Consider the following 15231-nt stretch of genomic DNA (forward strand, 5'->3'; position numbering starts at 1 on the left):
TATATTTTGTATTTAATACTAAGCGGAGAAGGGGAGGGGTGATTGGGGAGCCACTACCAATCCCATTGCAGATTGCTGATAGGGTGGCCAAATTTAAAGGACAGGCAATGTGGAAAGTCAGCTGGGGTCCTTGTAGCACCAGTTAGCCGTTTGGCTAGTACCCGTGTGGGGCTGGGTGTCCTGTGGTGTAGCTCTTTCTTGCAATTGAAGGTAAGCCTGTGTTTTTGTGGTGTACTACTACAAGGGATGTTTTATTGTGCTGATGCAGTCACCAGCACCAGTATAGATTTAATTGTTTTTTTAATTGAGGGTATTTGAATCCATTAGTGCATCATGGGGGTATAAGTTTGTAATGATGGTAATATGGTTATTGTATTACATTTTAGAACTGTTTGCCGGATGGAATAAATTCAGGACCATCATGTATTTGTTTGGCTGTGCACCTTAAAGGTATGGTTAGTAATTTTGAGTTTATTGTTTTTTTTTTTTTTTTTTTTTTTTGTTATTTGGATGGACTGACACTCATGAAAAATATTCTATTTTTGTATAGGGTGTTGGATGTTGATTGCTAGTCGCTGTTCTCGATATTATTTTGTTTGTTTGTTTGTTTGGTTTTATGTGATAGCTGTGAAAGTGACTGCTCCCTGACTTATTTGTGGTAATTAATTTCCTAGCCAGCTTTAGGTGTGGTTGTTTGTTTATGGTCTTTTTGTTTGATGTATTGGTGGCTGGCTAGTGGAATTGTTGATGATGTATTTTTTTTGTCTTTTTTTTTTCCTTTATGTATTTAATTTAAGCTGTTCTTTACCCTGGATCAAGCAGCAGGGGGTATTTTCCCATCGTGATCGGTGGAGAACTAGGAGTACAATGTAACAGAGCCCTTATAGGTCTTGTGGGTGGATTTGGTGTTTACTAATTGTGAACGTGTATCACATACTCCAGTTTGTAGTGAAGGGCATATGGGGGTTTGCTGTGGTTTTCCTAGAATGCAGTGAAATGTCTCCTGTATGGGTAGTTCAGGTTTCTTTGTATTCCTAGTTGGTCAATTTAAGAAGACTGTTCCCCCTGTTAGCTGACTCAGTTCATGTCCTGAATAATTTTTATGGTATTGTTTAATAAAGAATTTGTTTTTTTCTATGACTTATTGTCTTTGATAGATCTCTTTTTTTTTTTTTTCTGTTTTATTTGGCCCTTGTGGGTGTTATTTATATATATATATATATATATATATATATATATATAATATATATATATATATATAGATATATATATATATATATATATATATATTATATATATATATTATATATATATATATATTTATATTAAGACAGCATAAAGTAGTGAGATATTTGGGTAGCAGCTTTTATGCCGTGAGCGTTTGCGCAACCTTACCAAATCTCGCCGTTTTGGTTTCATTCTTATACTCTTGGGTTTAACGTTAACCGTTTGCCCTGCAGGAAAACAATGAGATCGCTGTAGTCATCATCCTCACACCTCGACCAACCTTTCACAGGCACCAAAGCATATAATTATAGCGTCTGTTGAGAGTCATTTCGCACCGTTAAATATGGCCATCATCGTGACACACACCCTTTCTTGCAAAGAAGTAGTTGTGAACAAGCCAAACATTTCTCACAAAGGCATGTAAATCTACAGGTGACAACCTGAAACGAAAAAAAATTGTACTGACAAAAAAACATATCACAAAAAAAACACGCACACTGATCTTGAGAAGGGGCAGTGTTTCATGGGCTGTTCCACAAGAGTGTCTTGTAGTGGTAGAACAAAAGTTTACGTCTCCAGCCTCCCATCCAGGTGTTTTTCGGTGCTCTGTTTATCTGCGTCCGCGTGCACCGGTGGGTTGTGTTTACCGCTGTACTCCTGTAGAAGCGCGAGCACCTCATGATGACCAAAGTGTGTCGCCTCATCTATAGGTGTATTGCCCCACCTAGAGAACATACATGTTATTTATTTAATTTTTATAGTTTCCACATATTTTCTCTAACTCTTCAAATCGTTTGATAACTGTATGAATATTAGATAATAATAATAATAACAACTATTAATATTATTAACGTAAAGAGAGAATTAGACTAAGTTACTATTGCAATTCAACTATAAGAGGAATATTTAAAAACAATTATTTACTTTACAACAGTAAATCAAAACTTCTATAATTTCTACAATATAAAAGATTTATTATTAAGAGAAGTGTAACAATATAATTCATTTGCATAAGCAATATATTATACTTGATTTATATTTTAAATGAGTTGTTTTATGTGTGTGTATATGTATATATATATATATATATATATATATAAATATATAAAACACATACAATGAAGAATTATGTATATATATATTTTAATGTATTTAAATATATTTCTTAATGTAATAGTATATGAAATTTGATATATTTTAAATTTTAAGTCATTTTACACATATTGCACTCACAAAGAGAAAGTTCTACCCGATTCTTGTTAGAAATCAATTCCGGTGGCTTATGTGACTTTTTTTTTGGATGTTATCAACATCTAATTAAAATTTAAAATCCTGAAAAGTTTTCCAAGACCATCATGGGACACCTGATTGTCTTACAATCACTTAATTTCTAAATATAAAAGATTTACTCTAAAATCAAAAGTGTTTGCTCACCTGTCCTTGGGACCAGGATTCACCTTGCAGGCCTCTAACAGGAAACGCACAACCTCAGTATGTCCTAAAATCAAAAGGAATAGATTTGTTCATACAAAACATACTATAGATTTAAGTTTAGACGTAAAACTGCAGTGCATCGAAAAGCATGAAATAAAGATCTGGATAATTTCAGAGCAATATAGTATTTGAGGACTTATATTTATAGTGATTAAACTAGAATGTAAAGACATAAATACAAAATAGATACATTGTAAATTAACATTATTTAAAACATTACCACTTTTGACCACCAATTGGCGCTGTTACCAATCTTATGAGGCATTTAAGGCCTAGTGACAATGACATGCACATTTTGAGTCAAAACGCAAAAGCAAAATACAGCCTCACTTTCTACCATTCTTTTTTTTGTTATCCTTCAGTTCATCGATTAACAGCCATAAGGCAAACAATCAGATACCAGATTAACAGACACCACTGGTTCTTGTCCCCTAATAAGTGACAAACTACAGTGTCAGCGTGTGCATTTTTGTACCCTCAGCGGCTGCTATGTGCAGCGCCGTCCTGGAGTCATAGTCCCGCTGCTCCATGTCCACAGAGGACAGTGCAAACCTGCAGTCATGTTTAATGAAAATGTTATAGAAACAGAACAGAAAACACTTCAAAAACTTGTAGGCATTGAAGACCTCAGTACCTTCTGAGAGCAGAAAGATCTCCTGTGTAGGCAGCAAAGAGGAGGTTGATGACAGATTTCACCTGGAATGATAGAAAAGAGCCTTTGTGGAATAGAAATAAGTTATTATGGTCAGATGGTGGGCAGAAACTGAGGCCTCCGGAGTGTCTCCTTCAGCTTTAGCAGACAGAAATGAATAGAGAACAGCTGAGAGGAAACACCAAATAGACAATGAAAAATTAAATCAAGTACATTGAAATATGAACACTTGAATTCAAGGGGCACCTAAATTCAACACTTCTTTCAGGTGGATTGAGCGAAAGCGAAAGGGATCCCCTCCTTCATACAGTTTAAAACTGAAGGTTGCATTTTAAGTCTGCCATATAATGTGTATATGATCATATTTGATATTTTATAGACAGGGTTCCCACACCTTCTAAAGAAAAGACTCTATAAATTCTATTTGTGCCAATTTAAGTAAAAATTTTGTACAAAAAAGTGATCATAAACCAACCAAAACCATCAATTTGAATAACAATCAGATGTTCAAATACAAATATGATCTGTGTTACGACACATAAACGCTTAGTATTTAACATTAGATAAAAATGTGCATTTTACATAAAGATGAATACAAAAAGGTCAATACATAATGACCATGCATTTAGATTCAGATCTAATGAATGCTTAAATTAAAGTTAGTTTAACTACACTTCAATACCTCACTGTGCTTATTATCTTCTAATATCCAGTATTCTTGCTTTCCTTCCCACAAACATTCAGAGTTAGACAAGTTGTCCGTGTCTTTGGCCCAAAAGATCATCCGAGAAATGTCAGAATCTCCGTGTGTGTGTGTGTATTTAATTATAATATCTATCAAACTAATTACAGTTATAAAATTACAGTTTAATGTCTTAAATAGAAACGCAAAACACTATTCCTGTCTGTAAACATGTAATTATTCTCCAGAAATGTGCATGTTAATTTCAGATAAAGTCAACTAGAAAACCAAGACAAACTTGCTGGAGTTTAAAACTGCTTGAAGGTCATTCTGAAGGTTCTTTACATCTTATGTTGCTTTGAAGGATTTGCTAAGATGTTAACAAGTGAGAAAGAATGCGAGATGGATAGATGAGGTGAAGCATGTCATCTGTGTATCAAGTTACCAGTACACTGTCAACCACTGCTGTATGAATGGACATCTAACATGAGTCAGTGTTCACGTTCACATGTACAGTTAGAACAGCAGGCTATATAAAAATCAACTAAGTTTTTGCCAAGTGATACTACATGGGAGGAGTAAAACTATGTAAAATAATATAATGAGGTAAATCTAATATTTATCCCAAAATCAGACATTTTGGAATGAAACCGTATTACATCAACACAGCTACATATTAATTCGATTCATTTAGCTGCATTTCTAACAAACGATGGATCACAAGGAACAGCTAACCAAACACTTATTTTACAATGAAGTGCATCAGAAGGCAGCAGAGCTACAATGGATGGCAGTTCCCAGTTCACATATCGTGCAATATTACTGGATGAAGACTTCAAACACGCTCACAAAAAGCAACTTCTATAGGTGAAAAAATATTTTATATAAATATAATAAAAAGCATCTTATAATAATAATAATAATAATAATAATAACAAATAACAATATCAGGACTTTTCAAAACTTAAAAAATAAATCACAATTTTAAAATTCTCTGCAACTTTCATGTTTTCCTTGAACATGGGAATCCTTTCATAAAGATATTTTTTGTTTCTGTGGTTTTCATGCAAGCTGTAGTCAAGTAAAGCTGTCAATCAAGCAATCAAGAATGTTTTTTTTAGACCAATAGTGTCAGAACACAAACTAATAAAATGACTTCATTTTCCAACACACACACACACACACACACACACACAAGCAACAAATGGAATACAACTAATGAGATTAGATGAAATACATTTATTAATGATACAAAAAAGAAAACCAGAAAAAATGACAAATACACAATGACAAAAGAGAAAAATAAACAGAACTGTTATGACAGAGTAAAATCAGATGATAATATATTGTGATGAAGCATTTGTCAGCTGTTCTGTTAGACTCAGGACAGTTCAAGTAACCAGATGTAATGAACTCATATATTGACTGTTAAAGCTGTCAGTGAGCATGAGAAACGCTTCTCCACTAAAGCAGCACAAAAACAAGACATGAAAATAATAATTAAAACTTGTGAAACTAAGCAACAAAACCCAGAAATATACAAGCCTGTGAAAGCAAAGCAAATCATGCAAAATTTAATGAACATTTATATTTAAAAGATTTAAAAAAAGAAAACATTTTTGCAACACACACACACACATATATATATATATATATATATATATATATATATATATATATATATATACACATGTATATATAAAAAGATAATACTTAGGTTCTTCTTGATACTTAATCAGCATCCTTCCACCAATACAACAACTTCAAAAGCTTACTGAAGTTTAGTTTGATATAAACCAGCATATTTTGAACTATCAATAATGAGCATAAATGTTTCTAGCAATAATATACAGACAGAAATGGAACTAAGGGCAGGTGGAAGAATGGAAGCTTTGTAACCTGCAGTGATTTCACTGCAAATGTCTGATAGGAGGTTTAGCTGGCTGCTGAGCAGTACTAGTGCGGCTCTATGATGCAACCACTGCCCATTACAACAGTCCTCTCAGGACACGCAGTCACCAAGACAAGCAATTCAGTAGGAACGTATTGTGACTAATCTAAAAATGAATAACTCCTTTGCAACATGAGGTCCCTTTTAACCTTAACGCTTGGTTGGAATGTGTCCTAAGGGAGCAGTAGAAAGGGAATAGTTCAGCCAAAATGGAAAATACTACTTCACCTTAATGTTGTATGTCATGTTTTTTGAAGAACCTTCATGCAGCTCTTTTCATTGTAACCTGTCGACCTTCAAAAAGGATCAAAAAACAACCATAAATGTGGGGCAGTTGTGGCCTAATGGTTAGAGAGTCAGACTTGTAACCCAAAGGCCGTGGGTTTGATTCTCAGTACTCTCTTCCAAAACCCACGACTGAGGTGCCCTTGAGCAAGGCACCGAACCCCCAACTGCTCCCCAGGTGCTGGCTGCCCACTGCTCCAGGTGTGTGTGCACTTGGATAAGTTAAATGCAGAGCACAAATGGGTATGGGCTACCATAGTTGGCTACACGTCACTTATACAAGCGGTCCATATGACTGTATGTTCCAAGTCTGCACTATATTCTAATTCTAAAAGTCATGTAATAGCTTTGTGTGTGGACTAAATTTGAGACGTTATTCAATGATAATGCAGATACCAAATTTGCACCAAATGCCATTTTCTAAAACTTAAATGTTCATATTTTACCTTATAAAAGCTAGTATATGGCTTCAGAACACTTCAATTAAATTTTAATAAGATTTTAGGCCTCGTTTACACTACTCTGGCGTTTTCAACCCTTGAAAACGGAGACTTTTGAAAACGCTGCAGACCCCATTTTAGTTTGAAAACTCTGGGGTTGCGTTTCAGTGTAAACGGACCAAAACGGAGACTTTTGAAAACAATGGCGTGGCTTCCCATATTCGCTCTGCGTATCTTTGACGACCGTGTAAACAATAACATCATGTGCATTGTTGTACCCATAAATGTATATGTAGATTCCCCATTCGATCGTTCCAAGCACGTATATGCATCCGCAATCTAAATAATAGGGCTATACCTGCATGAATGTCATGTGATATGTGTTTTAGGTTGTGTAGTGTAAACGGAGATCGTTTCTGAAACGCAGCAGAAACGGCAGTGTAGACGAGGATCGTTTTCATTCTAAAACGCTGTTTTAAAACAAAAATGCACTAGTGTAAACAGGGCCTTAGTTTGGAATATGGAAAAAAGTTGCATGAAAATTCTTTCAAAATTCTTTTTGTGTTCCCCAGAAAAAAACAGCAGTATAAAGGGTTAAAACAACACGAGGGTGAATAAATAATAAAGTTTCAGAAGACGTCCATGTGTTTGTGACACCATCAAGTTAAAGACCTCACGGACGACTCTACATCTGGTAAGACGCGGTTAATTATACATTCAATCGTAGTGCAAAACAGAACCACCTGCGGTCTCTGTTCTGCAGCTAATGCTCAACTTACACAGAGAAAAACAAAACAAAAAAAACACTTTCTGGTATATGAGAGAATAAAGTCTATAAATCACACTGCACCTAAAATTCATGCAGTCCAAGTGAAGAATAAAGCCCTCTGCTATGCTTTTTAGTGTAAGCACAGATAGATTAACAGAAGCCAAGGCTTAAGGACCACATCCTCTACCATTGTCATTCATGTTCACCAAGACTGGTGAAGAACCAACATGTGCCCAGAACCAGAGTCATTGAAAATAAATAACAGTTAAAGTACATAAATATAGACTGTCAAAGAGCTCGCCGAGGTCAGCCAGATCCGTTTTAGTTGCCATCTCCGACATTCTCCATCCTATAGACTACAGTAGTGGAGCTGTCCTCATTGCACTCAGTGGGCGAGACTTTTGTCCACACAGTGTCTTTGAGAGCCAGCTCTTTCTGAAGGCTCTCGTAATCCAGGGGTCCAAAGGTGTACTGCTGTGTTGAGCAACACGGAGAACAGATTAGTTTTTTAGGGGCCTCCAGGGAAAGTGTGTGACTCACACTGTTCAATATGGTAACGTGTGTACAGATTTCAAAGTCAACAAATACAAACTGTCACAAAGAAAGCCTCCGTATTCACACACCCGGGAAAAGGTCACATTTTTCATCATTTTAAAACAACAACAACAACAAAAAAACATAAGGGGTCTGTCTTATCACAGAAATTGCACATGCTGCAGTAGTCTGATTTAAGTCATAATCATTACTAACAGATGACCAGGCCCACACGGAATCAGTGCTTGCAGGTTAATAACAATAATAATAATAATAATGATGATAACATTTTAGATTCAATAATATGATTAATATAAATAATAGAAGAAAGATTTATTATTAATAACTATTATAATTATTGTTGTTGCTGTTGCTGAGGCAATTGATAATGTTACCCTTTCCAAAAAAAAAAAGTAGTATATTTTGGATTCATGAAAAGCTTTTTAATTTGTTTTTCACTTATTTTAATTGGCAACTTATACTTTTCAACAGTATTTATTTTTTACTTATTTTTTAATCAGGTTTGGTTTCAGGTTTAAATATTTAAATCTGTTTAATTTTTCAGATATAGATAAGAGTATTTTTTTTAGTGTTTTTTTAATTTTTTTTTGCTTTATTTAGTTTGTTCATATTTTTTTTGATGTTTTGGAGGTGTATAGATGTGGTGTGTTGCTGTTGATTATAAATCTAAGAATCAGACTGAAGAAATCAAAACAGAGACAACCTCTTCCGGATAAACATGTACTAGTGGAGCTGTCCTCAGTAGGCCAGACTTTTGTCCACACAGTGTCTTTGAGAGCCAGCTCTTTCGGAAGGCTCTCATTATCCTGGGGTCCGGAGGTGTACTGCTGTGTTGAACAACACGGAGAACAGATTAGTTTTTGGTGGTCTCTAAAGAAAGTAGCACAAAGAGAGCCCTCCTAATCAGACATCAGGTAAATTTCACATATATTTTTTACATTTTAAAATTAAACTAAAAAAAATCTGTCTTATAAAAATTGCACAAGCCTCATTTATTAATAATAATAACTCACTGAATTTGCACGTTACATAAATTACATATTTTGAATTCAAAAGCCTCAGATGCCATGACCACGGACCCCATAATCTATCACTATAGTTTTTTTGTGCCAATGAAACTATATTTTATAACAAATATTTTTGCTATTTTTATTTATTTATTTATTTTTAAGGAAAATTGCCCTGTAATAACCGTTTTTTTTTTTTTTTTTTTTTTTTTTATCGGGTCTGTATTCAGCTTAAAAAATTGAGCTAACCTGCTTATTTTTTCAGCTATAGATAGGAGTATGCTCAGCTATGTTTAACACATTTTACCACGTTTTACCACATCCATTCCACAGATTATCTGAAATGCGGATTCCGTCTGGGCCTTCTGATTACAAATCTAAAAATGCAGACTGAAGCAAGCAAAACAAAGACAGTCTCTTAAGATAAAATGGCATAAAACATGGCAAAACAAGAGATGGCAATCGACATGCAAAAATTTGAATCTCATGCACAGATCTTTGAGGATTAATTAACCGCTTCTCTTTACTCGCTGCTTTAACTGTGCTGCTTGATGGAGACGACAGCACAGCAAAAACAGCCGCAAAACCAACTAACCCATTTGGGTTGTAATGTAGCTACCTAATTAGGCATGTAGTGTCAAAATGCTCCTGCAGGGGGCTGACTACAGGCCCTATACAAGGCGTTTAGTGGAAATATAAGTCCTCTGCGGTATTCTCAGCTTGGGACTCTTGGGTAATTTATTACATGCAGTCATTCATACAAGACGTGGTGTAATGCGTCGATGGAGCACATGGGGAGGGCAAGGCTGGCGGGCAAATGGAAGAGGGCACTCACCCGCTGGTCCCCTCCCTCTCGGCGGGGATCAAGCTTCTTGGTGAAGTGCCTCAGGTTGTCATAGTTGTGGAAGTTGAACAAGGACACTAGATCCTACAGCCGGAGAGAAGGCCACAGGGGTCAGTGTCAGAGGCCAAAGGCTCAAGCACACACACACACACACACACTGAAGGACTGCGTTGAGTGTCTGAAGGTGGTCTGCTAGTGACACGAGAGTGTGCAGCGCATAGAGAAGGCTTTCATTAAAGCCCTTTGTACCAAGATGATGCTGAAATGAACCTCCTTCACAATGTCATTGAACTTCTCAGATTCCAGAATTATTCTTTTAAAGTCTTTTCTTCCCTATTGTGACACATATCAGGGTGAAATGACTTCTTGAACAAGAAAAAAAAAAAAAAATGTATGAAAAATCTTGAATTTGTTGGGAACTTAGATTTGGCAGAAATTTCTGAATGTCTAATATTACACCTATTTTCTGTCTTGTGATCCTCTGACTTGCCAGTTGTCACCGTTCTTTTGGCACAGCAACACTGCTCACAGAAACAAAGCCTTCCATTATCACTGTGGCTCTGAATTCACCACTGATTCTGTGACTGTGTGACGGTAGAAATCTGTCAACTTCTCATATAAACGATGTAAAATTCTAGTCATACTTCCCACCCCAGAATTAACTCCACCAATTAGCTCTGGTCCCCTTGCCGGGGTCATCCTGAGTCAGACTATCACCACTAATGAGTCAAAGACATGGATTGTGGCGGCACTGATTTCCTTACGACACACAGGGAGTAATTATAGACTCCTTGACCTTTAACAAGGGTCTGAGAGGCTGCACTGATATTCAGACCCTAATAAGTGCTGGTTCTCAGAAAGACATAAAATAACACAGACAGATTCTAATCATTTTGCAGGTACATGATGAGAAGCATTCACAAGGGACAGGATCATAGGATCAAAACTACAGTAAACAGAGAAGACAAACTATACCCGATAAAATGTCCCATTCATTGTATTTATGCCGATATGCATCTAGGGCCAGGTTATAACGCTTGACAAAATAATGAAAATAAAAATAGGAACATTATTTTCCAAATATATTTCAATGTTTCAATGTATTTCACCCTAACTTTAAAAGACTAGAAATCTACTTAAAGATTATTTAGTATTTTACAATATTTTTAACATTAATAATAAATAACTAAAGTGAATCATGTATATGTATCAATATAACAAAACACAGCAATAAATAGCTATAATAATGGGCAAAAATTGGGGTCGGTGGGATTTTTTTTACGTGTGTGTTTTTTTATGTTCAACAAGGCTGCATTTATTTTTCCAAAAAGAAGTTAAACTGTAATATTGAAATATTACTGCAATTTAAATGCAACGGTTTTCTATTTCAATTTATTTCTGTGATGGCAAAGTTGAATTATGGTCTTCAGTGTTACATGCTCCTTCAGAAATGATTCTATTATGCCAATGTGATGCTCAAGAAACATTTCTGATTATTATCAATGTTGAAAAAGGTTGTGCTGCTTAATATTTTTGTGGAAACTGAAAATTGTTTTCTGAATTCTCTAAAGAAAAGTAAGTTCAAAATAATTTATTTGAAATATAAATCTTTTGTAACAATGTAAAATATCTTTAATGTCACTTTTGATCAATTTAATGTGTGGGAAAAAAATTACTGACCCCAAATGTTTGAACATTAGTGTATATTTACAATAATATCTTGATGAACTTTCAAAATTATTTTTAACCCAAATTTCCAGTACATTTGGTTGAACTTTATAAGAAATTAATTTGTTTACATGTGTGTAGGTGTCAGCAAACAAGAACATTCACATACCGTGCAGAACTGGATGCCCCGGACACTGTTGCCGAGTTTGTCCAGTGGAGGAGACCAGCACATGATGCCCATCACATTGGGCACAACCAGCAGAATACCACCAGCCACACCTGACTTGGCCGGAAGACCCACCTGAACAAAATAAAAAAAAATACATTAACATTACAAATTATATACAGATAAATATGACAACTATAATTGAAGATGTTGTGTTTGGGTGGAAGATTCTGAGTGGGGCTCACTAAGAATAAATACTGTGGTTTATTTTCATGTTCTAAAATTAGCTTGATTTGCATTTAAATAAGGTGTGTTTGCCAATAAAAAATGCAAACCACAGTTATGTTGGAAATAAGCTTGAATAAGCCTGAAATACTGCATGCTAAGTTTTAAGTGGATCTGACTTTGAATTTGAAAAAAGTGTACTTTAATTAAAAAAAAAAATGGACACAAATATTCTCTAAAAAAAGTTTATGTGGACTTTAAGAGCATACAAAAAACTTTGGATTTGTAAAAAGCAATCGACAATTAAAAACATGCTTTTTTATGTCGTTCTGAACTTCTGAAAGCTAGGGGGATATGATTTATGTAACTTGCATCTGATGTGTTTACACGTGTGAATCTGCACACACGAAAACTTACATGAAAGGCGAACTGTCCGGAGAAGTCATACATGCCGCAGGAGTGCATGAGGCTGAGGGTGTCTCGCACGGCCTCGGGGCTCAGCACACGCTCGCCCGTGATTGGACAGAAGCCACCATTGGCCAGTGTGGCAGCCATGACGCTAGCGCTCTCACACGTTACCTCGATGGAGCACAGCTGCACATATGGACGCAAACACAAATAAACACATATGAATAAGAAATGTTATTAGGCCAGGACACCAAACCACAGTTTTTATTTCAACGTGCTTCATTTGAGAGCTTTCCTCATGGATTTTACTAAAAACAACACCCTAGGAATTTGTAAGAGTTTTTGCTGCCCCCAGACTGTGTGTGTGTGTGTGTGTGTGTGTGTGTGTGTGTGTGTGTGAGAGAAAGCGTCAAGGGACAGAGTCACCAGACTGAAGCAGGGTTTCTACAGACATGAACAAGCTAAATTTAAGACTTTTTAAGACATTTTTAATACCACCTTATTTGAAATTTAAGACCTAAACCTGTAATGGAAATACACATTTTATTACATATATATGTAATATCTAATATGTTTAAATTAAAAAGAAATCAAAATATCACTTCTGTAATAAATTATATTTATTACTACGATATACAGTGAACTTTTAATGTCAGCAGACAATATTCCATACAAAATATCCCTGCAAAATAACTGCATCACTGAAATTTTTGGTGGAGTAAACAATTTATTCTGAAGCAATATTTTCATCAGTGTTCTATCAGCTTTTAGATACTTAAATCCTCATATTTTTATTTACCTTTACAAAGGCCTATTTCTAACCTTTTTAGATGTATGCATCATCTTTCATGTCAAATTATTACAATTTATCAATAAATTCAATATACACTATAGGGCTCCAAATCAGATTAAATAATTTACACTGCAAATAACAATAATTACAACTGCAATAATGTTATGAGATTAATATTTTAAATGCATTTATGAATATACAAATAAGAAATGTTGAGGGAAAAAAATGCATATTTTCCAGCATACTTCTCAACTAAACTACCAGTAAGTGCAGGCGGTAAGTCACTTAATGAGTGAGTCACTGAATCATTCATTCAACTGATTGAGTGTGTTATCACACTGGTATCTTAAGGACTTTTGTGGACAGCTGACTCCTAAAGTTTTTGATATTCTTCATATTCTGTTTGGTGGTCTGATAAAAATGAATCTTTTCCAATAAGTTTAAATAGATTTTTACCTTTTATGTGCGTATTTTACATTTATAAAGCCATTTTTCTATAAGTGTGCATTATCTTTTGAGTCAAAATCTTACATTTAATCAGTGAATTAGAATAATAATAAGACATTTGGGCTGTTATTAAGCAAATGAAATCAGTATCAACAAAATATATCTTTGCAATCCAGACATACAGTAAGCTGCACTTGAAGTGGCATTTAGAAGTATTTACACACTGTTTAATGCAAAACATGTATGCATTTAACCTGCAGTTACAAATGCATAAATAATCTGTTATATTAAACAAAACGTTGAATACTGATATTTGAAATGATTTAAAAAATGAAAAGATAATTTAAATGTGAAATTAAAACCGCCAGCAGGTGGCAGCATGTCACTGTTAATAAGTGAGTCACTGCGACTGAACCGAATCATTTAAACGGGTGATTCATTTAGGAACGAAACGCCGTCAAGTTGTTCAAAGACGCAAAACAGCTTGGTGGCTTTGTTTGAAATTATTTTTGTTGGCGAAGTAGAGCAAAAACAAGCGATATGGTGTCTAAAACGTAAGTCTCTTAATAAAACTTCTAGTTTATTGAACTGTCAATATCACATTTGTATATGGTAATTTTTGGAGGGAAAAAATGCATTCTTCCGTGTGAAATTGATTAACTATATTAAGTGGTATAAATATACACATTTTCTGCCCGTGTCTTGAATTTGTGATAATTCCGAATGTGTTTTAATAGACTGAATCATGCAGTGAAACGAGGCACTGGAAATGCATGCGCACGCGCACTAGACTCCACGTAATGCGTGCACTCTGTAGTAAAGGTTTTTTTTTTTTTTTTTGCATCGTGAGAACATTGAGCAAAATAGCTCATTTGTCATGGTGTTACTTAACTATATTATGTTATGAACAAACTCAACATTTTGAATTTTTACATCAGTGTGTTTCTTCTGAGTTTATGTGTGCTGTCACGCTCATTTGTTCTGAAGTCTCTCATGAAGAGACAAACCGACAAACAGAGTGAGCCTCAGCGCGAACTTGTATTCTGTATTCTGCTAACTTACTGCAATTATCTCTGATGACGCAGTAACATACCGCGGGGAAGAAAAAAATCTTCGGTCTGTTCAATGATTGTAAACAGTCATTAGGTCCATCAGATTTAATATATTAGCGGTAATGTGACCAAAAATATTTAAGACCCATCGAATCCGAATTTAAGACTTTTTAATGCCTTATATTTGGAAAACGTTATTTAAGACATTTTAAGACTTTTTAAGGACCCGCGGACACCCTGTGATGTACTGCCATGCTTGTGCCTTGTCAAACTAAGCAAGAGCCATTCATGTCAGCAAATCAACTTTCTATGATCTCCAAAAACCACTCAGTTGTAGTGCATCAACAGTGCCTTACAGATTTCTGATTCTGATTTGCAAGCTCTTGCTTTGATTCCAATTTTGATGTTATTTCTTTATATTTACATTTACATTTATGCATTTAGCAGACGCTTTTATCCAAACATTCAGGCTATACAATTTTTACCTAACATGTGTTCCCCTGGGAATCGAACCCACAACCTTTTGTGCTGCTAACGCAATGCTCTACCACTGAGCCACAGATATA

At 35.1% G+C, this 15231-nt stretch overlaps 1 protein-coding gene and 1 long non-coding RNA gene across 8 annotated transcripts in view; one reads left to right on the forward strand and one right to left on the reverse strand.

Moving 5' to 3' along the window:
* Positions 1–30: 30 nt before the first annotated feature.
* LOC109070270 lies at positions 31–12291 on the forward strand. Of its 2 annotated transcripts, none has more exons than XR_006160856.1 (3): positions 31–210; positions 387–450; positions 11716–12291. It is a non-coding gene; the product is annotated as an uncharacterized LOC109070270 (long non-coding RNA). The 2 variants fall into 2 exon arrangements; XR_006160857.1 differs by lacking the exon at positions 11716–12291 and adding an exon at positions 551–1003.
* Positions 1297–15231, reverse strand: part of glsb (glutaminase b) — a 38605-nt gene continuing 24670 nt past the window's right edge. For 2 of the 6 annotated variants that reach the window (XM_042764180.1, XM_042764184.1), the window contains exons 12-18: positions 12383–12559; positions 11744–11875; positions 9898–9990; positions 3356–3417; positions 3197–3273; positions 2662–2725; positions 1302–1951 (exon numbers count right to left, since the gene is read on the reverse strand). In XM_042764180.1, the coding sequence (XP_042620114.1) occupies positions 1795–1951; positions 2662–2725; positions 3197–3273; positions 3356–3417; positions 9898–9990; positions 11744–11875; positions 12383–12559 (762 nt within the window). In that variant the 3' untranslated portion in view covers positions 1302–1794. Of the gene's footprint in view, positions 1952–2661; positions 2726–3196; positions 3274–3355; positions 3418–5724; positions 7975–9897; positions 9991–11743; positions 11876–12382; positions 12560–15231 lie in introns of those variants that run through there. The other 4 variants (XM_042764185.1, XM_042764181.1, XM_042764183.1 and 1 more) reach the window with 4 other exon arrangements.

This window comes from Cyprinus carpio, chromosome A9, assembly GCF_018340385.1.
Source record: "Cyprinus carpio isolate SPL01 chromosome A9, ASM1834038v1, whole genome shotgun sequence".
NCBI classification, from domain to species: domain Eukaryota; kingdom Metazoa; phylum Chordata; class Actinopteri; order Cypriniformes; family Cyprinidae; genus Cyprinus; species Cyprinus carpio.